This window comes from Pyrgilauda ruficollis, unplaced genomic scaffold (assembly GCF_017590135.1).
Source record: "Pyrgilauda ruficollis isolate IOZ18807 unplaced genomic scaffold, ASM1759013v1 scaffold1, whole genome shotgun sequence".
NCBI classification, from domain to species: domain Eukaryota; kingdom Metazoa; phylum Chordata; class Aves; order Passeriformes; family Passeridae; genus Pyrgilauda; species Pyrgilauda ruficollis.
In genome coordinates this window covers 10,230,829-10,257,419 of record NW_024508100.1, presented here as the reverse complement: position 1 = coordinate 10,257,419, position 26,591 = coordinate 10,230,829, and the positions used below count along the sequence as shown (strand labels likewise).

Sequence of the window (26,591 nt, the reverse complement as noted above, 5' to 3'; positions counted from 1 at the left end):
TGCTTCTCAGGAGAACAATTACATTGTTTCTGGTGGATGAAGTGCGTAGGCACTTAAATAATCCTTTAGGACAAAGATACACAGTTTATTTTGTTCTTCCAGGACTTCATGTGAGACAGAACAGTAAATTGGACATTTAAGCTGTTTAGTGCTTTAGGAAAGTTATCCTACTTTTTTAGCTGATGCTAGCAAAGATCTCCCTATACCTTTGCTGCATTCTTAAATGGCATTTTTACCTGTGTTGTGTACACTGCCCTGGACTCCGATAATATGCGTAATTAGAATTATGTTTAATAAGGAGATCCACACTGTTGCCAAATCTATCTCCTAGTCTGATAAGGAAATTCGTTAAGTGCTCTGAGGATGTCCCCCCTGTAGGTAGTGGAGTGCTACAGCAGACAGTCTTTATAACTGAAATGCTTGTCCTAATGGCTGACGTCATCTTTGCCACAAATAGAGCAGATTCTGTTTTCCCATCTCTAGTGAACCGTTCTTCGTTTTCAGAAAGATCTTGTGTCGATTTGCAGTTGTAGCCCTGTCCTCCATCTTAGTTGTGTGTTCTCTGGCTTAAGCAAACGGATTCATTCTCCTTCATCACGTGGGTCACGCTTGTCTACCTCAGTGTACTTGTTGCTTTTGTCAGAACTAAGCTGCCGTTCCCTAACAGTTTAAGCTATCTGACTGCTGCTGTTATGATTTGCCTGCCTCTCTAGCTCCCATCAGTGCTTGAGGTGACTCAGGCTCCAAACTGGCAGAAAACATTTTTTTTTTCTGAAGCAGGGTAGGTTTTCTGTTGATGTAGTGCTGCCAGCAAGCACCGGTCAGATTGGTACTGAAGCCAGTGGGAGGCAGAGAGTGGGACTGTGACAGCCAGCGACTAGATTGACTGAAGTTACTGTGAAGCCTCAGCCTAATTATGTCTGTGCTTTCCTGAAATCTTGTGCAGAATGGGACAGCGCTGGTGTCGAGTAGAGCAGATTTGTTGTTCTGCAGTTCTTTTTTTAACATCAGCATACTCGCTTTGTGCTTCTCTAATCCCATGCTTCCCTGAGGACTGATGCTCAAATTCCCTTTCATTTTTGTCATTAGACTCCTATCCTGTATGGAGCACTATGCACTCATCCAAGTCCGCATGCTGATGTCCAGTGAGGCAGTCTCTGTTTTCGCATTATGGTCTTGTGTTTTCTGCACTCGAGAATGTGCCACTTGTCTAATACCATCTTTCCTAGCTGTGTGTGAAAGTATTGTATCTGTCACAAACAAAACAACACAGATTTCAGCTGATAATTAAAATCCCATTTTGGTTTGGCTGGAGACTGGTAGCTTGGGCTTGAGAGCACTGTTTGCAAGTGTTTGAGCTACCCTGTGATTTCCTGCAGGCTCAGTTACTTTGCTGTAAGGCAAAACAATACCAAAAACCTTATATCATGATCTGTAACATGTATCATTTTCCTTTTAAGTGGTTTGGTTATCTTATGAAAAGGAAGTCAGATTCTTTTTTCTAAACAAATCTATGCTGGCCAATTGTTACTTCTTATAGCTTGAAGATTGGGACTACTCAAGTTGCAGACTCTGGTCTTCCTACAGACTGCAATGAAATTTTGGCTAGGCCTTGCCCAGAAACAAGACACTGGTTCTTTCAGTATAGGATTTCAAGCTTCCTGCTCGCTTGTGAAGTTACTGCAGCCAAAGCATGTTTTCAAATCTTTGTGTTACAGAATTGCCCAGCGAGTTTGGGGTGCTTTAGGAGTCAGAAAAATGGTTGCACTCTTAAATGCTGTAATGAAGATATCGGTGTTTGATTGCTTGTTCTCATGTCCTTCTGTCTGCCTCTCAAAACTGGTGTGGGACTTCATACTGTGACTGAGTGGATGTAATAACTGGCTGCTGCTGGAAGGGTTAATTGCTGATGATATCCTTTATGCTTGTCTGGCCGCTTGATGAGCAGCTAGTTCATCTAGGGAACTGAAGCGAAAGGAGATTCAGTAAAACTGGCTCAATAGGAGGTCGAACAAGCTCCAGAACCAGGTTGTCAGTATGGGAGGGAGCAGGATGAACCATGGCAGGAGGGAACAGCTGCTTTAATAGCTCACCTTTATTGTGAAACCTTTGGGTGTTCGAGCAAAAGCATCTAAGGTCCTTTTGTTTGCCTGACTTCAGTCTCCTGTGATCTCATCTTTCTACAAAAGACCTCTATAGTTATTTCTCATGGTTCAGTAATTGCTTTGGCTAGTTCTTCCTGGAAATTTGGATCAATTTTGTTGTATTCTGGTGACTTGAATGCATTGAACTTGCATAAATATTTAACTAGTATTTTTCTTTTCTAGTCTACACTTCTGACTCTGCTAAAAATTAATTGCCATAAATATTTTTCCTAGTTAATTTTTTCATGCAGATTTGAGCAAAGGAGACATTAAGTTTTTCTTTTGTCATCTGCCTTTCCTGTTAAATAGTTGACTTAAAGTATCGCTTCTCTTATTTTATAATCTGTGTTCTCTGTCCTAATTTGAAGTCTAAAGGCTGTTCTGTTGAAGTTACCTGCACTTACTTTTGGCTTCTGCTGAAGAGAATGAAATGTGTTCATATGTTACATTTGTAATTTTGTTATGCCATCTGTAGTATGATGAACCATTTAGAAGTGAAAAGTACTCTGAATTGAGTGGATTTGGCATTGTAAAGCATTGGACAGGGCATTATATGACCACGTCAAGATCATCCTTTTTCTGGCAGCCAGGGAGACTGAAATCTGAAAAACTGGACCAGTTAACTTAGGACTTACTGTTTCAAAGTGAAATGTTTTTCCCTTGATGCCCTTGAGAGCAGAAAACACGTGTTCCAAGAAGATAAGTGTATCTGGGTTTCTAATAAAAAAAAGTTGGTAAAGCTTTTTTTCTCCTTTTGAAATCCCTTTTCAATATTTCAGTACACTGCCTTTCATTTTCCAGTGTTGCTTCAAATAAGTGTATGTTGATTTAAAAATTCATACTTTTTGGTTATTCCCAGTTAAGTGCTGTAGCATTGAGCATCTGCCTTCACCTGTGTTTAGGATGAAAGAGCTACTTGAGATGTTTAGTCCTAGTGAGTCTGCAAATTTAGGCAGGCTATGCTTTCACTGCAGGCAAAAGATGGAAGGAAATTCCTTCATTGATAGAAGGAAATTAAATTTCCTCATTAGCATCCAGGGATAGAGGGGCAATTTGTTGTCTATGTTTAGTTCATCAGGGGCTGTACCAGTTATCTTCCATCTTAGCTTTGGGGTGCTGAATAGTTCAGTAACTTTTTGCCATACCTTCTGGGTAATGGCAGCTTTGAATTTTTTTTTTCTGAAGAAGAATATTTTGAAAATGAATCTGGAAGTGACAATGTGTTTAAAATATCTACATTTTAAATATGTTTTGAGTGCCACAGGAGGTCTGAAATGAGGGACAACAGTGATAAAATGTGTTTGGGGTTTTTTTTGAGGTTTTTCAGAGCTGTATAGCAATTTCACTTTTTTTCCGGACACTTCCAGCACTTGTTACCTTCTCATTTCTTTAATTTTGGTTATCAAAACACCTATTTTTTCTTACTTACCAGATGCTTTTATATTTTTTTTTTTGCCTGCCAGACATGGTAGTGGTTTTTTTCTCCCAAGTATTTGCTTATTAACTATTTTTGCCCCAGCATTATATGAGAAAAGTTTTCTGTTCACCTTTCACATTCTGCTCTGATTTTTCATCCTCTCTCCCAGTCTGCTCTGGAGAGTGGTAACAACTCACCTTTGTCCTTTTTGCAACAATTTATTCTCTCATGTTCTGTGTTACCAAAAAAAAAAAAAAAGAAAGAATGAAACTATGCCTTCTACAAATCCTGGAACTGAGGAACTGTAATGAGTGTGTATCAATATTAGTACAGGTTTTGTGCAGCTATCCTAGAATATGTGAGTATCAATATTAGTACAGGTTTTGTGCAGCTATCTTAGAATATGTTGTTTTTTTTTTTGCAGATTAAATGCTGAAAGTTGTAATTATTGAGACTTGGCTTTTTGCTTTTGCAGTTAGTGCCCAAGATGGATTAAGCTGGAGTGGTGAATTTTTCCAGTGTCCACCATTGTGTTAGGAACTTGTAGTCAGGCTCATACAGAGGTGCAAAGACATTTTTGCTCTGGTTCTGTTTTGTGAGTTACTGCAGTGGGAGACTTACACCTGGGGCTTCAGGTATGACCTCACAGAAGGCCAGAAGAGCAGGTCTTAGTAGGAACCTGTATCCTTGAGGGTGTAAACCAGGAAAGAAGTCTTCCATGGCATGTAGAATAATGTGACACAGATAGATAAATAACAGCATAGTTGCAAGTGTTCATCATGATTTCATTCAAGGCCCTCATAGCTCATATATTTAGTAGCTTTTTCATTGGTTTTAGATTTTTAAATTATTTTTGGTTCTTCTCTACAGACCTGGTTCTACAGACCTACAGGCCTTTGTTCTTCTAGCCTTGGTAAGCTTCTGCCTGTGGAAATCACATGGTGAAGGAGGCTTAGCTGATTTTATCAGTGCATCTTGAGCTGTGCTTTCTACTGTGAACCCTAAGAGGATCTGACATTTGTAGCAATTGCATCACTGAAAATCTTGGTTGAGTTAGTCCCATGTTGTTATTCATATCTCATTGTGAAATGCTCTCCATGATTCAAAACCTGATCTATAGGTGTTCATTAGACAAAATTGACTGTGGATATAGTACAGGACACTGATATGGCAGACACCAATAAAAATGGAAATACAAGAGGTTTTTTCACTGTTCTCTTATGCTTGGCATTTATCAGCTGGATCTTAGCCTTTGAAAATAGAATATGAGGTTTTACCTTCCCTGTTGCCGGTGTTCTTTGAAAACAAAATAATTATGTAATTTCTGTGTGCCTGAATGTTCTGTGCTGTTTGTTGGTTGGTTTTGGTTTGTGGAGCTTTTTGTTTGTTTTGTTTGGTTTAGAGGTTTTATTTTTTGTGGGGTTTTTTTTTTGAGGGGTTTTTTTTTTTTGAGTACTTGGGTTTTTTAAAAAGAGATTTCAGGACTTTAGTGATGCTGCAAAACAACTACAAAATTACACAGAGGACGGGGTTGCATTGAGAAGACAACATCAGGGCATTTGAAAGCTTTGGATTTCTTGCTGAGTTCTGCCACATTCTGTCCTTCCTGCTTAACTAATTGCTGTTATTTTGGGTTGACCCATTGCCAAGAAACGTGCCCAGGATAGAATAACTGATTTCTCCCCTGACTTAAGGTTTCATACACATAAACAGGTGGGAGTGTGAAGCAGTTTAGCTAATTCTCTTACTATTCACCTCATACGTTTACATAAAGAGCAAGCCAAGGAGAGGTGACACTGAGGACAGTCATTCTCTTGGCTAGGCTACCTCAGCACCCGAGTTCTTCCTTGGGAACAATATTTCTGAAACTTCCTGTGGATTCCTTGTAAGACATGGCTTGTAACTGGGTGTTACTAGTGCTCCAGCCAGGTGAAAAATGAACCCAGTAAAAGGCAGAGCTCCTCCCTGGATTAGTACACCAGATGGGTTCATCTTGCAGCTGCATGATTGCTAGCACATATTCCAGGGAAGCAGCAGGAACGTACAGTCAGAGGCAGGGCTGCTCCTTTGGTGTTTCCTCCTTATACCAACGCCCTCATTTCCAGCAGATTAAGTATAACATGAAACTGCATGCTCTTGCTGTTGACACAGGCACATCTTGTTATGGCTTTTGTTCCTCCATTTTCTTGTGCTTGAAATTGAGATAAATACCTCTGCAGAGTCCAGATTTGTCCTTAGAGTTTTAGTGCTACTGCATATGCAGAGTGCTAATACCTAAGAATTAGGTAGCAGTGAAAAGGTACAGCTGACTAGTAATGCCTACTTCTTTTTTCTTCTGGTGCTATTCTATTCTAAAATTCAGTTGTTTTTTTTTTCATAGAATAGGATAATAGAATAGTCTGAGTTGGAAAGGACCCATCAGGATCATTGACTCCAATTCCTGGCCTTATGCAAAAATCCCAACCCCAGGAGTCAAACCATGTGCCTGACAGTGTTGTCCAAAAGCTTCTTGAGCTCTGTCAGGTTTGGTGTTGTGACCGCTTCCTTATGGAGCCTGTTCCAGTTCCCAGCCACATTGTGGGTGAAAAACTTTCCTGATCTATATGCTGATATATTTTTTCTTTTAATCAGAATGGTCTACCAGCTCCATAATGAAAAATATTTTACTATTTTTAAAATTAATTTTAAATCTAATGAGTTAACTAGTGGTAGAAGTCTAATCTACATTGATTGTCAGGAATATTATGTCTTTTATATCCTGTGGCTGTCAGCTGATTGTCTTGATGTGGTTATACATGGAAAACAGAATATAGAGGAATGACCTGTCAAAAATGTAACTTGGGATGTCACATGAAAAAGAACAACAACTGATCAAGAAGACCAGAAAGAAAAAAATGTCTTCAGTTTTTTTAGGTTCCAGACTGAATTTTTGAGGTTAGTGGTTGTTCAGAATTCTTATGCTGATAGGGAAAATCTTCATTTGAAATTAAGCAGTTTGTGAATTTGTGGCCGCATTAAACTTTTTAACATTGAGAAAAGGTTAAAAAAGATTAAAAAGATTCCATTTTAAATTTGTGAAATCTGTAGGAGAGTGGAAAAATAAATTTTTCTGCTCCTATTCCACTTCCTCAAATTTGTGTTGTTTTCCAGCTTGTAGTTGGGAATAGAGATACTCATAACTGGGAATGTTAGCATGCAGCACAGACTTCACTTACGGCTGTGCTAGTCTGATAAGAGCAGTGTACTTTTTCGTTATTCCTCTTTGCTGCTTTCTCTTGTCGGTTCATAGTATTCTTGGAAGGAAGAAGCAAACATTATTCACTCCTTAAATGTATTTTTGGCATAGTTAGTAGGAAAAAACTGTTTCAGTTTACTTACTGTAAACTAACATTGCTGGAAAATTAATTTCCTTTTTCTAAGAAGACATTTTTCCATATTGGCACATGTATAAAACACTTCCAGAAACCAAGTTAAATACTGTGTTTTGTTTGATTTTTTAATTAGCAGTTTTGAGCTTCCTTATTTATTCACAACATTTTAGATAGAAATGTCTATGTCTTCATCAGATAGAAAGTTTCATTTTTTTAATGAATGCGCTAAAGTAATGAGGGAGATGCAAGAGTTGAGTGTAGTTATTTCAGTTGAGTGTTGTGAACATGAAGCACTGTCTAAAGAGCAATTGCTGTTAATATTGCCAGTATTGGTATCTTGTTCTTAAAACACAAAAATTAAACAGTGTGTTTTAGAGATGTACAAGTCTGTACATTCATCATGACCATGTTAATGGCTCTGTTATAGTCCAGTAGGGTGGACACTCACGTGAAACTGGCGTGTACTTGTCTGAGCTACAAAGATTTTTCAAGTATGGCTATGCTTTAATTGCATAATTTATTGTCTTTTAATAAAAGTTTAATAAAGAAAGTGAATTTAAAAGCTCCTGGCTACTTCTAGATGATGCCTGCATCAGCCATAAGTCTCTGAAATGTTTCAAACAGTTGTTGCAATACAAAGGACTGAGTGTTTGGACAGTTGCTCAGGCTGTTTGGATTATGAATAATTCTTACATTTCGGGAGCTACTGAAACTGTTGCTCTTGTAGTACTGCTCCTCAATTAGAGTTTGCTTTCCAAACACAAAACCAGTTGTGCTGTAATGTACAGCTGTTTAAATATAATGTCTTCAGAAGCCCAGAGAGCTCCCAAGTTTCTTGAACACTGGTGGCTGTGGTTTAGTGTGGTGTATTTTAATCCTGTTCAGGGTTTTCACATGTGCCGTGCTTAATATTTTTGATGAATCAAAAAAAAAAATCCATTATACAGTCCATTTCCTTCTCCTTGCCATTCTCTCTTTGAATCTGGGGATGTGTGATTTTTCTTCTTGCACTACTAAACTCCTGCACTAGTTTTTCTTGTTAGAGCTGGTGAAAAGTGGACCTTGGAATGGAGTAGCTGCTGTCTGTTAATAGTCTTGTCCCCTACCTTAAAACTTCATCAATCCTGGTAATGAAATTACAGGTCTGACCAAGTGACTTTGTTGCTAGGCTACCTGTCCTCTGAAAAGCTAGTTGTTCTCAGCTTTGGCTGACCTTTTTAATACAGTGATTTCTGATTCAAGTGTAGTTACTGAACTTCAATATCCTCTCCATAGGTCCTAATCTGTTGGGTATCTACTGGAAGCCTCAGGAGCAGAAGTGACTATACAATGTTACCGTGGCTTCTATAACAATCCGTTTCTAACGGAGGCTCTTAAATTGCGTGCACAAAGAGATTATTTATTCCAGATTTGTGGATGACAATAGGTGGATTCAACAGAACATTTTGAGTCTTGAAAAACCTTTGAGTCAAGATGATGAGAAGATGCTAGATTTTTATCAGAACCATTTTCATTATTTGTTTTAAAGCTAACAGTGCAATGCCGTAGATTTGTGGAACCTTCCTGTTACCCACTTCAGCAGTCTTGTTTACACTTTTTAAGTCAGTCAAAATGCTAAGCTTTTGGGAGCATATGGGATTTTTGGAGGGAAAAGGGTCTTTAGGGACTGCCTCTAGTTACTTTGTGGATCCTTGTGGGTAGAATGAACTGTATCTACACTGTTCTTAATCAAAGGAAATGCCACCTGAGAAACCCCAGGTAGTTATTGAGATGTGACTCACAGGTGCCAGGAGGTGGGGAGGCTGTCCTGAGGAGTTGCTTCTGTGCCCCTTGCCTCTCCTGGCTTAGGCTTCTGCTTTTCAGTGTGGAAAATCAGGCCCTCAGTTTCATGTAGTACCACTGCTTCTGGTGCTGCATTCTCTAGTAGGGGATTGAAATGACCTTTGAAGCCAAGATCTTTCCCCATTAGGAATACAGAGCAACATATGCTTCAAATCCTAACAGTGTGTTACAGACATGAATTTTTTCTGACTTCTGTCAGTAGTTGGTCTAAAGCGTATTGGAAAAAAAGAGAATAACCAAAAATCCCTCTTAAACCTCGCCATGTTTTCTCTCACTTCTGAGGCTAAGTAACTTTGTCTTTCCATAGTGAGAGTCATTTTGCTCATATGTACAGCATGTAATGTACAGTATGCACAGCTGACTTGGAGTTACATAAGGATTTGGCAGGTGTCCAGCACGTTTCAGTTGCATTTTGCTGGTGGCTGCCAGGAAGTGGCAATGCAATGTCACAATGAGTAAGTACATTTGGGGGTTTTTAATGAAAAAAAAAATTTTTTTGCATATCTCAATTTGTAATTGTTTTTGATGTAAGTAATATGTATGTCTCAGATTCCCATTTCTTGTAAAACTCGTAGATTCCAGAATCTTTGTAGCTAAGCCACATTTGAATATTGCAGTAGCTTGTTTTCTGAATTGGAGTTTACTTTTAGAGTGCTTGGTCCTGTATACTGCTGTAGGCTATGATTCTTGAAGCTGCTCTTGGAATAAAGCATAAGAATGGAAAAGTCTCTGGTTTTCTTTCTACATTCACCAAAGGAAAGTGCAGTTTTAAAATGTATTGTTGCTGATACATGTTGTATACATGTAAAAATGGCACTACTGTATTACCTAGAATTTTGATCTGTCTTGATTTGTCGGGTTTTGCTCCCCTGGAAACCTTTTCCAACAGCTAATGTAGTTTGTATTCACTGGTAGGACTCAATATTCCTTATGGGTAATACATCCCTAAGGATGGGCTCAGGGGCCTGTGTTAATGGCTTTTTGGTATGGACAAAAATGTGGATTCGGAAAGGTCCTGTCAGTAATCTGCTGGACTGGGGAGATTGCATTGACTTCCGCCAGGAAATCTTTCTACATTTCTTTACCTCAGTGTTTCACAAGATTTGGTTTATGTTGCTTAAATACAACTTTGATTTTAATGGCTTTGTTTTATGTTAAAAACTGAAGCTGTTTACCTTTTATAAGTAAGGGGAGTGATGAATTCTTTGGAGCTAATACCTATTCTAAGGATTTAACTTGAGTTTGACATTATTTTCATTTTTTTTTATGAACTTTTCTTTCTCCTAGCTTTCGAAGACCAACTTCTCCAACAACAATGATTTTCGGGCTCTGCTGCAATCTCTTTATGCTACATTCAAGGAATTTAAAATGCACGAGCAGATTGAAAATGAGTGTATCATTGGTTTGCTTCAGCAGCGTAGCCGGACAGTGTACAATGTACACTCGGACAACAAACTCTCAGAGATGCTTAGCCTTTTTGAGAAAGGGCTAAAGAATGTAAAGGTAAGTAGACTATTTGTGACCTAAGGAAAACAATCTGTGATTACATATTAGTTTGCCTTGGATCTTCTTCATATTCTTTATGAATAAAACTAAGGAGGAAGAAGAAACTTTTAAGTTTTTTTGATACTTCCTAGTCCGAAACACAAATTCTTTTGCCATTCACCATAATTACAAAGTTTCTAGTAAAGTCTTTTCAGAGATGTGTTTTGTGGCAGACAGTCTTCACTGTATAATTTGAGGTGTTTTAGAGAGATAGCCAAACAGTCTTTATACTTGAAACTTCCCTGCTAACTGTTCAGAAGTTCCTGGTGATAGAAATGATGGGATTTTATTAATTTGTTAGGAAACCTTGAGGATCTTTTTTTTTTTTTTTGTGATTGTTGTCACAAATGGAGATGATTCCCAGACTTAAGAAAAAAAAGCAGCATTGTTCTGTTCTGTGGCTCGTGTACTCCTTCCAGTAATCTGTGGCTCAGCAGTCCTGTTAATAGTCTAGTCATGAAAGAACTCTTAAATATTATTTCTGCGTCTGGCTTTTTTGACAGTAACTTATCTGTAAGTTCTTCTCCAGTAGAATTCTTCTTGAATTCTTCCATGTCTGTCTCTTGGGGTACCCAGCTCAACTCCTTCTTCCTGCCCCATAAGAACTATAGTCTCCAGTGGTCATTTGACATCCCACATTACATTTCTAGCATGTGTGGTCCAAATTTTCAGTAAGAAAAATACTAAATATGCAGGTGATTGACTCCATTTTACCATCTAAGCATAATTTTGACTTGGGAACCCTACAAATGATTTTTTCCCTATGCATAATAAACCTTAAATTATTTTTTGTGTCCATTAACAAATCAGGAAATTAAGGAAAGAAGGAAATTTAACACTTAGCCTTGTGTTACACCTTCTGTGATAGGATGTTAATGTTATTCTGTTACTGGATTTCTTTAGTGGTTAGTTTCATTTAAACTGATGGCTTAATCTTGTCTCTGTAATAGTCAGGGTTTCCTGATGTTGTAGAAGCTTGAAAAAAAAAACATTTACAGTAAGAGTCAGGAGGAACTTCAGTATGTTGCAATTACTGGGCAGATTTCAGAACCAGCTTCTTATAATGACTCAGAGAATAATCTAACAAATTGATACATGAGGTTGGACGAACTTGAATGTTTACAAGTCAGTTCTATCTTTACTTAAGACTTCTTTCAATTTCCAAAGTAAAAATCTGTTCAGCAAGTCTGACTGTAAATTTTGATTATAATTTCGAAGTTAGAATTTTAGAATAACTAAGATAAAATGTATTCAGTTAAAAGATTAAGTAGAGCTGTTTTATCATAGAACACTTGATATACAAACCATGCAAATACTTAAATTAGTCTGCTGCTACTTTGAAATTTGTGTGAGATTGTAGATTAGCAGATTTCAGTCTTTGCTCCAAAGTAAAAATGGGATTAGAGAAATGAATTCATATATGCTAAGACAATAAATTGGACTCAGGCAGGAATGGAATTCTTTGCTCTGCCTGCTAACAGGCCAGTACACAGTGTCAGCGTCATTAAGTAAACAAGTTCTTACCATGAAATATGCTCTTACCGTGAAAAATGCTGCATGCATGGGAAAGGCATAATGGGCTTTCCTTTGAACCACTACTTTATTGGACAGTTCACTCCTTGGATGACTGGATGAGATTGGGCAACCATTAAGTCTTTGCTTTCTTCTCAGAATGAATATGAACAGCTAAACTATGCGAAACAGCTGAAGGAGAGATTGGAAGCCTTTACCAGGGATTTCCTTCCTCATATGAAAGAGGAAGAGGAGGTAGGTAAAGATTTTCTTCAAATGTGATGGAGATCTTCCTTGGGGTTTGGAATAACTGAATAGGGACAGATGGCTCAGAGGTCTATTGTTTTTTCACTTCTCTGTTTTTATTGCCATGCTAATTCACATTCAGGACTGTAGTGTCATTGTTCAGTACTCTGACTGGAAACTGACATGTTCTGAAACTGAGTATATAGGAAGTTTATGCTGAAATTCTGGTTCTTAAAAAAATTAATAACAGAAGTCCATTGGGGCGAGGATTGTTTGCAGCAAGTAGTTTAAATGGATATGTAGCAAAACTTAAATGAGAAAAGAGACGTCCTGTAAACCAGTGCTTCATGAGTCAAACTGACACTCCCAAACAGCTTCTGACCTATATTTGAAACAGACTAGTACTGCCAGTCTGATGATTTATGGGTATCCAAAAACTGGGAAGCTTCTTCTCAAGTCTGTCCATGGGAAGTCTTTTCTCATGTTTCTCTGCCTTGCTACTTTGCCTTCCATGTGAGTACTTTGATAAATTATATAGGTTAAGCAACTTTAATCCCTTCCTTATTCTGGTGGGGAAAAAAATTAAAACAGCTTGCCTGATACTGTGCTATGTTCTGTTAGAAAGCAGGGGGTTGGAATTTAAAACTTCCATGGTCCTGTCCTTAGGTTCACTTAGTACATGACATGTTTTACTTGGAGAGAATTTGAAACAGGAAATTCTGTGTAGGTAGATCTGTGTAGCATTATTGACTATTCCTGTCAGCACCAGATTTTTTTCCCCTTGTGTTAGGTTTTTCAGCCAATGTTGATGGAATACTTCACTTATGAAGAGCTGAAAGATATTAAGAAGAAAGTAATTGCACAACACTGCTCACAGAAAGAGGCTGCAGAATTCAGAGGTCTCAGTAAGTGGAATCAAGCAGAAGAGCTTCAGAAGGTCTTTAAGTATTCTGTGGATGAGAAGGCAGATCAAGGTGAAGTATCTAATTAAAGTAACCTTCAGACTGCAGTTTTTATCTAAAAAACCTAGTGATGTATGGGCAGAAAGAGTAATTCTTATAAAATGGGCATATCTGCAAACCAATTTTGAAACTTCAGAAACTTAATTGTTTGATATGGGCATCTTGGCAGGTTGTAATGGAGATAGTACTTCACTGTTTACCTGTTCTCAACAGTCGTCTTCTCCCTTCCCTCCCATGTTAATATTTTATGCAATAAACAGATGGAAAATGTAATTAACTTCTAATTTCATGCTTCCATTGAAATTGTATTTTCTACTTGCAGACTCTGCATTTCATTCTTGGTTTTTAGGACAGCTTTGTAAGCTTCTTTGTGTTGATGTTTTAATAACACAGAATAGTTATCAAGGTGACAATATTTCAAATTAAAAGCATTCACCTTCCCAACTCCTCTGCCTAACTTTCCTGAGCCTCTCAGGAATGAGAAAGGACCTGTGAGTAATGCAAGTGTATGAATCTGTGCAGCATGTGAATAAGTCAGAGGAAATGCGTGTTCTGAAAGTGGATACTTACTTTGCATTTATCTCCAACTGCCTTTTCTAGTGAAACTTAGAATAAATAACTACTAAAGTAGACTTCAGGCTCATTTTATGACTGCTGAATCAGCCTAAGTTGTCAGTATTTACAGTTTTCTCTCTTAACAAAAAAGAACTGATGCCCCAAGGAAGGAGAGTTAATGTACCAAAAGTGTAATGCTGGTGTGAGTCTGATATGTACAGTGAGCTCTCAAGGACTGAGTTTGTGATGTTGATAAGATATGCTGCTCTCATTAGAAAAACTTGATGAATTAGTCTGTAATCAGATTTTTTTGATAAAACTTGACTTCTCTGAACTACTCAACTGGTCGTTTTCTGCCCTCCAGGTGAAGCCTTCAGAAAAGATCATGGTCCATTCTGTGAAATACTATTGAGTCTTAACAGATGAATGTGACAGACGTAGCTTTGTGGCATTACTTGCTGTTAAATCTACCTGAAATAGCAGTTTTGGGACAATAGTAATTCTGCAATCATTGTGTTTTAGGCTTTGAGAGAGGAGAATATGTGTTTTTCATTAATTTTTAAGAAAAGGAAGAAAGTTAAATAGCTTGCAGTCCTTAGTGCAGGCTTAACTGCATTTTCCTGCGAAATTCTCTGTAATTCATGCAGCAACATGCTAGTTGTACAAATAAATACATTGATTCATCAAGTGAAACTGTATTTAATTATATTTTTTGAAGTAGCAATAACTTATCACATGATAAAGTTTACATTATGCTCACTTTTGAAGCTTCTTTGGAAAACAAAAATCTGATGCTTCTCTCTGTAAAAGTTCTAGGCACTTTAGAAGTAAAACCCCACTATTAGTGAAGCCTACTATTTGAAAGGACTCCTGAAAAGTCAAGGAAATGTTTTCAAGGAAATTTTTCTGAAACAAAACATTAAAAATCTCTTAAAACACCCAAAGGCCTCACTAACCAAAGCTCTGACTTCGTTATTTTATATAGTTTGCAGCTCTCTTTGCAGTATGGCGATCAGGGAGAGCTGTTGGAAATAGCTCCCACTGCTTTCCGTTGAAGTATTAATTACGGTGGTCAAATTTTAGTCCCTCATCTAGTACTTAGTATTATCTCATCTTAGTATTTATTACTTTACAGCCTGAATGGCTCATCACCATTCAGAAGTTAAAATTGTCAGTGCTAGCAGCTAAAGCTAGAAATAAAATTCAAGACAGGTGCCAAGAGTTGAGCATGAACTTTTCTGTGTCCCAGTCAAGAGGCTGAGTGCTTCCAGCGAGAGTGGTCCCAGCTGGTAGGTTCTGCGTGCTAGTACTGTTTCCTGGGAATGTGGCAGACCAGGTACAGATACCATCTGCAACAGAAGGCATTTTTCTTAAAGCATTTCATTTATAGCAGGTATGGTTTTCATCTTTCTGTGGTTGAGTAGCATTAATTTACTTTTTTTTTTTGAATGAATGAGCCAGATGAGAAAGTGGCAAACAGAAAACTGAGCTGGTTTGTTGTTGTTGTTCAAGGTGTTGTTACAGTGAAAGCTTTTTAAAGCCAAACTAATACCTATCTTTAACAGTTGTTAACATTTCTTCAGACACATTTTTTGTTTTTTCTAGTCAAAATGTGAGTTCTACTGCTGTTATTAAAGCTGTGAGTCTGTGCTTCACTTAACACATGCTTTCTGTATTTCAGAAACTGAAGTAACAGGGCACACCACAAATATTACTAATCTCCCTCCTGAAGTAATGGTGACCATTTTCAGTTACCTTAACCCCCAAGAGTTATGTCAGTGTAGTCAAGTAAGCACTGAATGGTCACAGTTGGCTAAAACTGGATCTCTGTGGAAACATCTTTACCCTGTTCGCTGGGCCAGAGGTAAGTTCCATTTAGCTCCTTTCAAAGCACATCAGTTATCAGAATTTTTGGGCCTGTAAAAAAGAGTGTTTTAGTATAGGCTGAGCCTGACAGCTGAGCATGTGAGGTGTACCTTTCTGACAAGGATAGTGTCCTGAAACTTGATTGAATGTTAAAAATCCCCAAGACATATATCAATTTTGTAGCATTAAGAAACTAGCAGTTGTCTTGGTTGAAACTCCTGAGCACATTTTGTATTGAGCTTACCTAGATTTACTGAGGTAAAATCCCCTTTTTTTTGCTTGTATGAATGCTAATAATATGTTCACTAATACAACATCTGAATTATTAAATTATCTAAGAAGTTTTGGATTGTAAATGCTGCTGTTACACTTATATCAGTAAAATTATTTTCTTAGGTTACTAGGTAGAAATGAAATGCATAACTGCAGAAAGGAAGTTTGAAATAATTGGAGTTCTAATGTTTCCTCACAATCTAGTTAAGCTTCAAAGAAAACTGAAAGAATGTTTAGTTTTAGTATTGATTCTTTAGGTATATTACTTCAGTAATTTCTACTGCAGTGTTTTTTTAAAACTTTTTTCCCTCAAACTCTTCTGTTAATTAGAATTTCCTATTGAGAAGTGTGACCTTTGCAAAAGTACCTGTTCAAATACCAAATACCCTGTATTCCAGTGAGGGCAGTTACAAGTCATCAGAATGTATTTGTAGCCTTATGTCCATATTGATGTGAGTATTAAAGAATCACTGGAGTATGGAACTGCAGGCTTCACAGTGCTGTCACGTCAGTGTAGTTCAGTAAAAGGAGACAGTCTATGCTGTTTAATAAGTCTTTTGTATGCCTTTAAGATTTTAAGAGAAAAGCTGTGTTTATATAACTTAGCTTTAGAAATACATAAAAACTAAAAACTTCTTTATGGCTTCTAAAATTTGTACAAGGCAGAGAGGAATTAAATAACTTCTTTCTCTGATTTTTTTTTTTTTTGGCAAATCTTCCTCAAGGAAATAGTTTGGTTCCCAAGCTTCCAAAGACTGAGTAGAGAGGCTCCAAAGTTCAAATTCTTAAATTTGCATTTGCACCATAACTGTCTTGATAATTCAGTGCTGCACATGCACACACACAAAAAAAAAAAAAAAAAAAAAAAAATAGGCAAGTGCTTAAAATGAGTGCTTCTAAACCTGGCTTGGCACAACAGGAAGCTGCTCTTATGGTGTACTGTTTGTACTACTACAGTTGTTTGTACAGAAGTGCTCTAACTGGGTGGAAGCTTCTCAGATGGGATTTACTGCCACAGGGAGAGCAGAAGAATTGTAGTTTTATGTAGGCTTAGTTAAATTTTTTACTTTTTTTTCCACTCCTAGTACACAGAAGGCCTCTGAGGCTTCTTATGTAATATGAAGATGGATTAAAGATAATGAGAAATGTTACCAAAACTAAATGGTTGACAGTCAATTAGAATTTCATTGTCATTGTGTTATTCATAGAAGAAACATTGTTCTTTTAGCTGTCACTGAGTTGCTCTTGCTTTAGGAAGAGAAGGGTTCCCCCCTGTAAGACAGTTCAGTAAGGTGGTTTGTTTTTCAGCATGTGTGCATCAAGGGAGGCAGCTGAGCTGCTTATCCTGAGCCCAGTGCTGCCATATATCCAAACTAGAAGTGAATTAATGCCTGTGCAGTAACCTTGAGGGGAAAGGGGTGCTCCACCAGCTAAGACAGCAGAGCTGTTGCTGATCTTCACTTTCATCCAGATGTTCTAAAAAATGATTGTGTACTGTTTTGAGTCATATGTATGTTACAAGTATTCTGTAGCTGTTTTAAGAAGGATTCTTTCGGAATTTGTTTTTTTGTGATCTTAGAGTTGTCATGTGCAGGGCTGTTAACCAGGCTGGTTAACTGTATATTTGTAATATTCCAGAGGAAAAGAGAGATATCTTCAACCAAGTGTTACACTAAAAGCTGATGAATAATTTATTTACCAGAAGGAACTTGAGCACCTAGACAGTCCAGATATTTCATGAGTTTTTCTGTTATTTTTGTGATCCTATTGGTCCCTACTAAGCAAGTGAGAATAGCAGGTGTGTCTCAAGCAGGCATAATAGGCTATGAGTTCTGGGATGGTACTGAAACTGTTCTAAGAATCTTTTGAAGCTTAAGGATAAAGATCAAACAAAGAATTATTTTAAGGTTTAGTCCAGCCTTAGTTGGGATGAATTCAAAATTCATTTATGTCCCTTAAATCAGGTCACAGTATACTGAAAAGCTTTCAGTGCTGCTTTCTGCTGCAGTGAGAAATTTTTATTAACTTTGTTTTCCTTCTTCTTTTTGGGGGATGGTGGTGAGTAGGTGATTGGTATAGTGGTCCTGCAGCAGATACTGAGACTGAACCTGATGAGGAATGGGTGAAAAACAGAAAAGATGAAAGTCGTGCTTTCCAGGAGTGGGATGAAGATGCTGACATAGATGAATCTGGTAGGTAAAATTGATTTTGGTGAAATGTTTTGTTTTTTTTTTCCTGAAGATGACATAGCTGTAAGAAACAAGCTGAGTGGAAAAAAACGGAGATGGAGGTGGGTAGGAGAGAAGCAGGCATCTGATCTTAATGACTGGAATTAATTTGTCTATGAAAGAGCGAACATGAGAGGAGGTAGAAGAGTTATGGAGATGTGTCTGAAGGTACAGATTAGGCTTCATCTCTTCAGAAAGTTTGGATGAATCATCTTACATCCTGATGCTCTAGGCTTGATTAAAAACTTGTCCCAAGCTGTTAAATTACAGCTATAGATATATTTATGTATATATGAAATGCCCTGTGAGATAGTATTTTGATATCTAAAGCAAGTTGGTGGAAACAGCTGTCCCGGGCTGCCCTGAGCAGTACATAACCTGTAGTAAATATTTCTCCAAGTCCTTTAATGATTTTAAATCTTTCTCTCTGGGTTTATTTTGCAGAAGAAGCAGCTGAAGATTCACTTGCCATTAATATAGCACAAATGGAAAAACGTTTACTTCATGGCCTAATTCATCATGTCCTCCCGCTTGTAGGCTCCTCAGTGAAGACACTGGTATTGGCCTACAGTTCTGCAGTGTCCAGCAAAATGGTGTGTAATTTGAAACTTGAATTTAATAATTATGGCTATGCAGTCTTTAATTAATAACTGACGTGTTTGGGTTGTATAAGTGGGTTGTAGTCCAAAACAATGCTATTTTGTAAGTTGTCTCTAGACACTTTGTGCAGCCTTAGTGGCTTGTATCTTTACTGATTATTTTCCTTTCTTTTTTTCAGGTTAGACAGATCTTGGAGCTTTGCCCCAACTTGGAATATTTGGATCTCACTCAAACCGATATTTCAGACTCTGTATTTGAAAGGTTAGATAATTATTGTTTCCTTTAAAACAAACTTTTAATCCAGGTTTTTGAGTGTTGGGCGGAAACATTCAAACATTTCTTAGTCCATTGCCAAGAATGAAAGAAAGAAAGAAAGAGAAATCAAATTGGTAACTCCCATGTGACTTGTGACTAAGAACTAAACCAGGGTAACATCACTAAAATACCAAGTAAAACATGTAACTTTATAGTGGCCATTTAAAATTCTCTGTCTTCACTATTGGATGCTTTTTACTTATCAGTGTGTACCTACCCATAACAATAGTTGTGGTTTTGCTCTAGTATTAAGAACTTGTCCATAGGTTTGTATGGAGTTGCTCAGTTAAGGAAGTTCTCTTGGTCTGCTACAGCTGGTAGGGTGTGGAATACTGCTATTTCAGACACTCAAATCAAATGATAGGCAAAGCTCTAAGGCTTAGGTGTACTGTCTGTGGATTCCTGAGTTTTACTGAGGCCTGCAGAAATGTCATTGATGTCAGTGGGATGGTGTATGGATGCAGAACCTGCACCAGTGGGTCTTACTGTGGTATTGAAACTCAGTGGGTATTTCAGTATTCTGCATTTACATCATGTAGTGCTCTCAGGTAGTGTGAACACCACACAAAATCTCTCTGGCATGGATGCTGGCAGCAACACCCTGCAGCTTGTATAAGAAGTTTTATTTGAAATAAAAGCTTTATAGAATTTTCAGGGCTCAGAAGTCAATATCTAGTGAAATTTACCTTATTTGCCACTCATCATATATCTGTATTTACAACACTCCAATTTGTAACTCAGAAAATGAGTTTGGCTTGCTCTAAATATAAATAATCACTTATAGAAGTAAATTACTTACAGTAAATTTATAGTAAAATCAAATGAATTAAAATGTTTATATAAATTAAAATTTAATATAAATTTACTTATAGTAAATTTACTTAAAGTAAATGATAGTAACATTAACTATGGATAGGTAAAGGTCAGTTAAATTACTTACATACTTTTATAGCTAATAATGTAAAAATATTACTGTAGATAAAATTTCTATTCCACTTGAAAAAGGTAAGACTAAGCTAAAAGGTAAGAGTAAGCTTTTGTTAAAATGAAAGTCTGATTTTTAATTAATGATGGAATAATTAGAAACACAGGTTCTGTTTCAGGAATCCAATTCCTAGGAACAATGGGAAAGGACAGGAGGATGTATGATCTAAGTACGCTGGCGTTTCAGCCAGTTTTTGAGAAACTCAAAATTCTAGAAATTACAGCTGTTACATTACTTCAAACTGAATATGGAAGCTCAGATGTATTTTTGGGGGGGTGAAATTTGCTAGTTCAGTATTTTCAGCCTTTTGAGAAGTAACTTTGATGTTTAGTAACTCAGATGTCTCTTGGTAGCTTCTGGTGAGTATAATGCACTTGTTTTTCAAAATTGTTATATGTGCATTTGGTGTTTGCAGTCTGATCTATTATTCAAGTATTTGTTCAGTATAAAGCAAATTTGGACTTCTTTTAAGTCTTAGTACAGGGAGAAATATAAGTTGTTACTGATTCATGAATGATTTCATGTTTCTCTAGCCAAAATTTTTCTAGGTGTATACACTTACAAAATTTTTCTAGGTGATACTTGGAGTATCAAATCTAATCTGTCTCGGGTTGCTTTTTTGTATGTTATGTGAAGTGTTTTTTCATACTTTTAGCCTTAACAACTATTTCTGAGCAAAACCTCAAAAACCTCAACCACCACCTCTCAACCAAACCACTTTTTTTTCCCTCCCCTGATTTCAGTTGGTGTTCAGTTGGGTATTGTCAAAATCTACGCCACCTTGATCTGTCTGGATGTGAAAAAATTACAGATGTGGCTATAGAGAGGATTTCCACAGCACTGGGTATCATATCAACTCATCATAGCAGAGGCATTCTGAAAAGCTGCAGGAACAGGAACACTAAGACTTTGTGGAAGAACAGAGAGATTACTCTGCAGCCCAGCCAGAAGTATAATGGTTTGCATGAAATCAGCAATGAAAATCTCATTCAGGGAGGAAATGGTGAGCGGCACTGGACTAAACCTGATGGCTCAGAAAACTTCAGTTCTGCTTATGTGTGGATGCTAGATGCTGATGATTTAGCTGACATTGAAGATGCTGCAGAGTGGAGACACAGAAATGTTGAAGGATTTTGTCTTATGGAACCAACATCCCATATTAATTGTTCTGCATTGTGCTACAATAGAGACATTTATGGGTTAAGGACTAGAGGGTGGCAGCAGCACTGTGCTTCTACTGACTTGATTTACTGCGGTCACTCGTTTTGTTGTGCTGGGACAGCACTAAGAACTATTCGAGCACTTCCAGAGTCCTCTGCACTGTGTAGAAAACCAATAAGGACTAAGCAGTCAGAGAAAAAAGACTCTGCATACTCTGGGAGTGAAAAAACAGAGGAAGAGACTGCACGAGTTCTTCAGTTTCTCAGTCTGTCAGGCTGTTACCAGATAACAGACCGTGCTCTCAGGTGAGGAGATGTTTTTGAACTATTTTGCTGCAGAATATTTTTTCTGATTTTATTTGTTGGGCCATTCTGGGATGAATCTGCCTCATTTCAGTAGAAACATTTTTATTGAAGAAACTGGTAAGTTTTAAGTGGTCTTTCTCTCTTAAATAGTTACAGTACTAGACTTGAAAACTTTTTCCAGCTTTTCTTTTGGAGATAACAGTAAAATCTTTGATATCTGTCTTCTGAAGTCAAGTATTTTTGTGGATTTGTTGTTCTAGACAGTATTAATGCTTTTAGATTTGCTAGTGATTTATTGTTAAGAAATTGTGTTGATTCACCAATTTTTTAATTATGCCTGCCAGTATGCTTGAAAGTTTGTAAAACTGGAGTAACATCTTGATTAACCTGTCTGGATAACAATATAATTTAGGCTCAGGCTGAATCAACAGGCTGAGGCCAGTTGTCTGTTCAATGAGATGAAGTGCCAGGTCCTGCCCTTGGGTCACAACAACCCCAGGCAGTGCTACAGGCTGGGGGCAGCGTGGCTGGAAAGCAGCCTGGTAGAAAAGGACCTGGGGGTGTTGTTTGACAGTGAGTGAACACGAGCCAGCTGTGCCCAGGTGACATCTGGCCTGTATCAGCAATAGTGTGCCCAGGACCAGGGCAGTGACCGTCCCTTTGTTCTTGGGACTGGTGAGGCCACACCTCAAATCCTGTGCTCACTTTTGGGCCCCTCCCTGCAAGAAGGGTATTGAGGGGCTGGACTATACCCAGAGGAGGGCAATAGAGCTGGGAGAGAGTCTGGAACAGAGGTCTGCTAAGGAGTGGCTGGGGGGCTCAGCCTGGAGAAGAGAAAGCTCAAGGGTGATCTTCCTGCTCTTCACAACCACCTGAAAGGAGGCTGTAGCCAGGTGGGGGTCGGTGTCTTCTCTCAAGTAACAAGAGAAAATGGCCTCAAGTTGCACCAGAGGATGTTTAGATTGGCCATTAGGAAAAAAATTCTTCACTAAAAAGGTTTTCAAGCATTGGAAGAGGCTGCCATGGGAAGTGGCATACCTAGAGGTATGCAAAGGATGTTACGCTTGGTGCTGTTAGGGGTGGATTTGGCAGTGCTGGGTTAACAGTTGGATGTGATTCTCCCAAGAGTCTTTTCCAGCCCAAATGATTCTATGATAATTCTGTATGTGCAGAGCAACATGTTCAATACAGCCTCATGTAACAGTTAAAGGAGGAGAAAAGATGTTTGACTTGAACATTGAGATGGCTTAATGAGTTACAGAAGTCTCTGTTTGCTATTTGCCACTGATACTTTGTATTGTCAGAAATACGTAGTTACTGCTTTGTACAGAAAATGGGATGAGGCTGGCGTACTTGCAGCCTCCAGCTCAGGTGTGCTGCAGCGCTTAGGGCTAATTAAAGCTTCTTGGAGTGGGAAGACTTCATGCATTTCTGTGCTGTTTGCTGTAGTAACTGAGGAGTAGTGTGAGGTGTTGCTGGCATCAATTTTTCTCTCCTGAGATTTTGTTCCCATTTGATGTTCACAACTACCAGCTGCTCAGATGTCTCCTGTGATTCTTCTGACACTCACTCACCAGTGTTACTCTTCCTTACCTGAAGGGTATGCTTCAGATATCTGGGCTTTGTGTTGGAGCTTGTTTCTCTTCAAGTGTTGCAGTGGACTTGTCCTGACAAATTTTGTTAGGTGCTGATTAGGTTGTGCTGTGTGTATTTGACATGTTACTGGTCTGGTTTTTCATGACTCAGTAGTGTGGGAGCAAAGGGAGATTTGGTCACTGAGTCATGGCAAGGGTTTAATTGCATTGCCAGTTTCCCATTGGTGCTTTTTGGGTTAAAGTATTTAGGAGCTGAGAGTGTGTTGCAACAAGTGCTTCTTGTAGTCACAAGAATACTTTTGAGTCCCTGGGGAAAGAATAAAACCCCCAAATACAAACACATGCCAGTCCATTTGCTTCATAGCTGGTTTTGTGGCCTGCAGTTCTGCTTCTCCCTGCTGACAGGAGAAGCTTGTACAGTGATGCTCTGAAGGCATCTTCAGTTTTAAATCCTGGCTTGAATCTGCAGTTTGGTGATTCAAGCCTGGTGTTTTTTTTTCAGGTGAGTGAGCTTGTTTCTGCTTGAACTTGGGCTGGCTGCTCTGTGGGCTTGCAGGGAAGAGAGCAGGTTGACGTGCAGTAATTGCTCAGGTGTGGTACATCTATGTGCCTGTTGAATCAGCAGCCTAATTCTCTTGCACTCAGAGAAAGCTAGAGAATTACATTTGAACAGTAAGATGGTGTGTTGGAAGAGAGAAGCTCTACTGTCAGTCCTAGGAAAACACAAATTTGAATTCCAAAATAAGTTTAACAAAAAAAAAAGGGTCAAACTTTGGGAAGCATAATGCACCAAACTTGGGAGTGTCATGTTTTAGTATGAAATGAAGAATATACATCACCTTGGAAGACCTGACAAAATAATTGGTATTATGAAGAAGAATGGCTTTGTAGTTCTTTGAAATGGTTGGTCATCTCTGGTGTCATCCATAAAAAAAGTGGTTTCCCACTAAAGTCTGTCTGTGGAATTGTTACCTTCTGCAGAAGTCTGTGCAGGCCTGTTGTGTGGCTCAGGGGTGATCCTCCTTTAAAAGAGAGTATAGAAGTGGCACGTTTAAACCTCGGTGGTTCCTTGGAGGCGTGTCTGTTGCAGGAGTGCAGCGGGTCTGTGATGGGGTGGTGCAGTGGGGCGCTTGTCAGTGCTTGCCATGCGGACTCTTAACGCGTCTCTTCTGTGTGTCCACAGGGCGCTGACTCTGGGAGGAGGACTGCCGCATTTGGAGCACCTGAACCTCTCGGGCTGTCTCACTGTAACTGGTGCAGGCCTGCAGGAGTTAGTTTCTGCATGCCCCTCTCTAAAAGATGAACACTTTTACTACTGTGACAACATTAACGGTAATGTCTTTCTAGGGAGATGTGATGCTTTTCTGGGGAGTGATGCTCAGTATGGGGACTTTTTAAAACAAAAAGAACAACCAAAACCTCACCTTTTTTTTAATGTCTGTGTAGCACTGGGTTTCACAGATTAATTGCAAAATTATCACTGTTAAATCGGTTTTGCCTTTTTTTTTGTTTGTTTTTGTTTTTTGTTGTTGTTGTTGTAACACTAGTACAGTTCTGTATTACTTAGGAAAGCATTTTTAGTGCCTGTATCTCTTAACTGAGTTTAGCATAACTAATAGGGGTAGAAAGTCTCCATAGCTACTATTACACTCTTGCCCTGTCCATATTTCCACTGTAAATCATGCAGTTGTATGTTTTCTGTATGGTCATAACCTCAGACAGAGGCTTCATTAGGTTGGTACCAAAGCAGGGATTTTTAGGAAACCAGTGATGTGTGTCTTGCCATCCAAACCTCCCATATTGCACTAGTTCTGGTTTTGATTCTATCATCACATGTCCTTATGGAAAGTATAGTTCAGGGTTTTTTTCTGTTTTTGCTTGAGTCAGTAACTTAGGGATGGATCTAAGCTGGAGAAGGATCTGTATAAATGCATAGTCTGTTCATGGTGCAAGTCTTTTCAGTGCTTGCCACACTGGAACTCAGTCTATTAATCCAGTAAGCATTCCTAGCATTAGAGATGGGAGCCATGGTGTGACTGGTATTCCATGTGTGAATTTAAAACAGGTAAGTGCAACAGAAGGCAAGGAAAGTAGATGATAGCCAAGTTCATAGGTCTGTACATCTTATTTTGTGTAAAAACCAAAATGCTATTACCTGGTAGTTCATGGTGTCCAGCTCAGTAATTTGTGTCTGTATTGAGATGCAACCCCAGCCTGGGTATCAGATGCCAGAGCTTTGGTATTGCAAGTAAATCTATACTGATATTTGGGTATTCAATCAATTGAAATCTATACAGTATGATGCATTTGGATTGGATCATAATATTAGAAGTGAAAGTATTAAATCTTAACTTGTTTCCATAATTTTTGCACCTTATGCACTTTTTTGACACTGCTTTTTTTTTTTTGACACACTTGCTTTTTGTTACTTCCTTGCATTCTGTCTATACTACAGCATTTAAAAATCTATTTTCTGTTGTCTTTCATTTCTACCTGAAAATTTTAAGGTTCTTTTTTTTTTTTTTTTTTTAATCCTTCACTGACTCTTTTTCCTGCATTCTGTTGAGTTTAAAGATGTCTTCAAAGACCAGTTAGAATCCTGTTCCTTTTATGTCTGATTGCTTGCTACTTTTCCTCTGTTTATACTTCTGTCAGTAACACCAGAGATAATTTGTCCTCAGACATTTCTGGTTTTCATCTTGTCCCTATAAAATACACCATAACGTCTTTGTATTAGTTTACAATGCCCAAATCTGTGTTTGAGCCCACCACTTTAAAGCTTGGCTGTTTCATAGTATCCTCAAGAAATTGTTTAAATTTAAACAGAATAATTTTGAATTATTCTGTAAAGTTGTCTGGTCCTCTTCCTGTTTATTTCCTTCTTTTTACTGCCTGCTGGAATCTGTGAGCCTATAAGCTCTGCTTAGTTCTCTAAAGCATCATGCATGCCTTTGGATCAACAGTTATTCCTGTAGAGAGAAGTGCACAGGACAGTGAGCCTGTAATGGTCTGACTTCTTACATCTCTTGAGAAATAATGTCATCTTCGAAATTTATGGCTTTATGGAAAGTAGCCTTTATAAATGAATTCCCTGCAGTTTTGTCTGGGTTTTGTTCCTTGTATTTTCAATCAAACTTCATTGTGATAGGGCTGTTCAGTGTGAAACTGATGCCTTATTCCATTCTGTGGGCAGCAGGATTTCTACAGCAGCTGTTTCTGTATCATTTGGTGTTTCTAAAGTAACTAGGGAAAGCAGTAGCTGTTTCATGTAAATCAGTCCATATCTGAAGCTGTTTATTTGCACATTTACAGATTGTATTCCTAACTGCTGCACAAAGTTTACTGATCTGTAAGCATGTCCAGAATAATTTCATAATTTTCTTTGCCCACCAGCTTATCAGTGGTTGTTTTTGGGGAAGGAGTTGTACTCTGGAATCAGAGATTGGAAAACCTGTCAGTCTTGCAGAAAAAAAAATGGAGCCAACAGCATGGAATTTAGCCATCTATAAATAATAAAGATACAGCTTTGTCATCTGCTGATGATTAAGGGCTTTACTTTTACCTGCAGCTTATTTTCAGATTTTTTTTTCCCTACAAACACTAAGCCTAATGGGACTCCTTAGATACAACCCAGCTTCATTGGAATTTCTTTGTGGAGGGCTTGTGCAC

General features: G+C 38.2%; 1 protein-coding gene across 1 annotated transcript in view; it reads left to right on the top strand.

Moving 5' to 3' along the window:
* Nucleotides 1-26,591, top strand: part of FBXL5 (F-box and leucine rich repeat protein 5) — a 34,343-nt gene that overhangs the window by 1,836 nt on the left and 5,916 nt on the right. Inside the window, exons 2-10 of the mRNA XM_041459261.1 lie at nt 10,062-10,277; nt 11,991-12,086; nt 12,868-13,051; nt 15,276-15,458; nt 17,800-17,925; nt 18,406-18,554; nt 18,740-18,822; nt 20,605-21,327; nt 24,106-24,254. Of these exons, the coding sequence (XP_041315195.1) occupies nt 10,062-10,277; nt 11,991-12,086; nt 12,868-13,051; nt 15,276-15,458; nt 17,800-17,925; nt 18,406-18,554; nt 18,740-18,822; nt 20,605-21,327; nt 24,106-24,254 (1,909 nt within the window). The remainder of the gene's footprint in view (nt 1-10,061; nt 10,278-11,990; nt 12,087-12,867; nt 13,052-15,275; nt 15,459-17,799; nt 17,926-18,405; nt 18,555-18,739; nt 18,823-20,604; nt 21,328-24,105; nt 24,255-26,591) is intronic.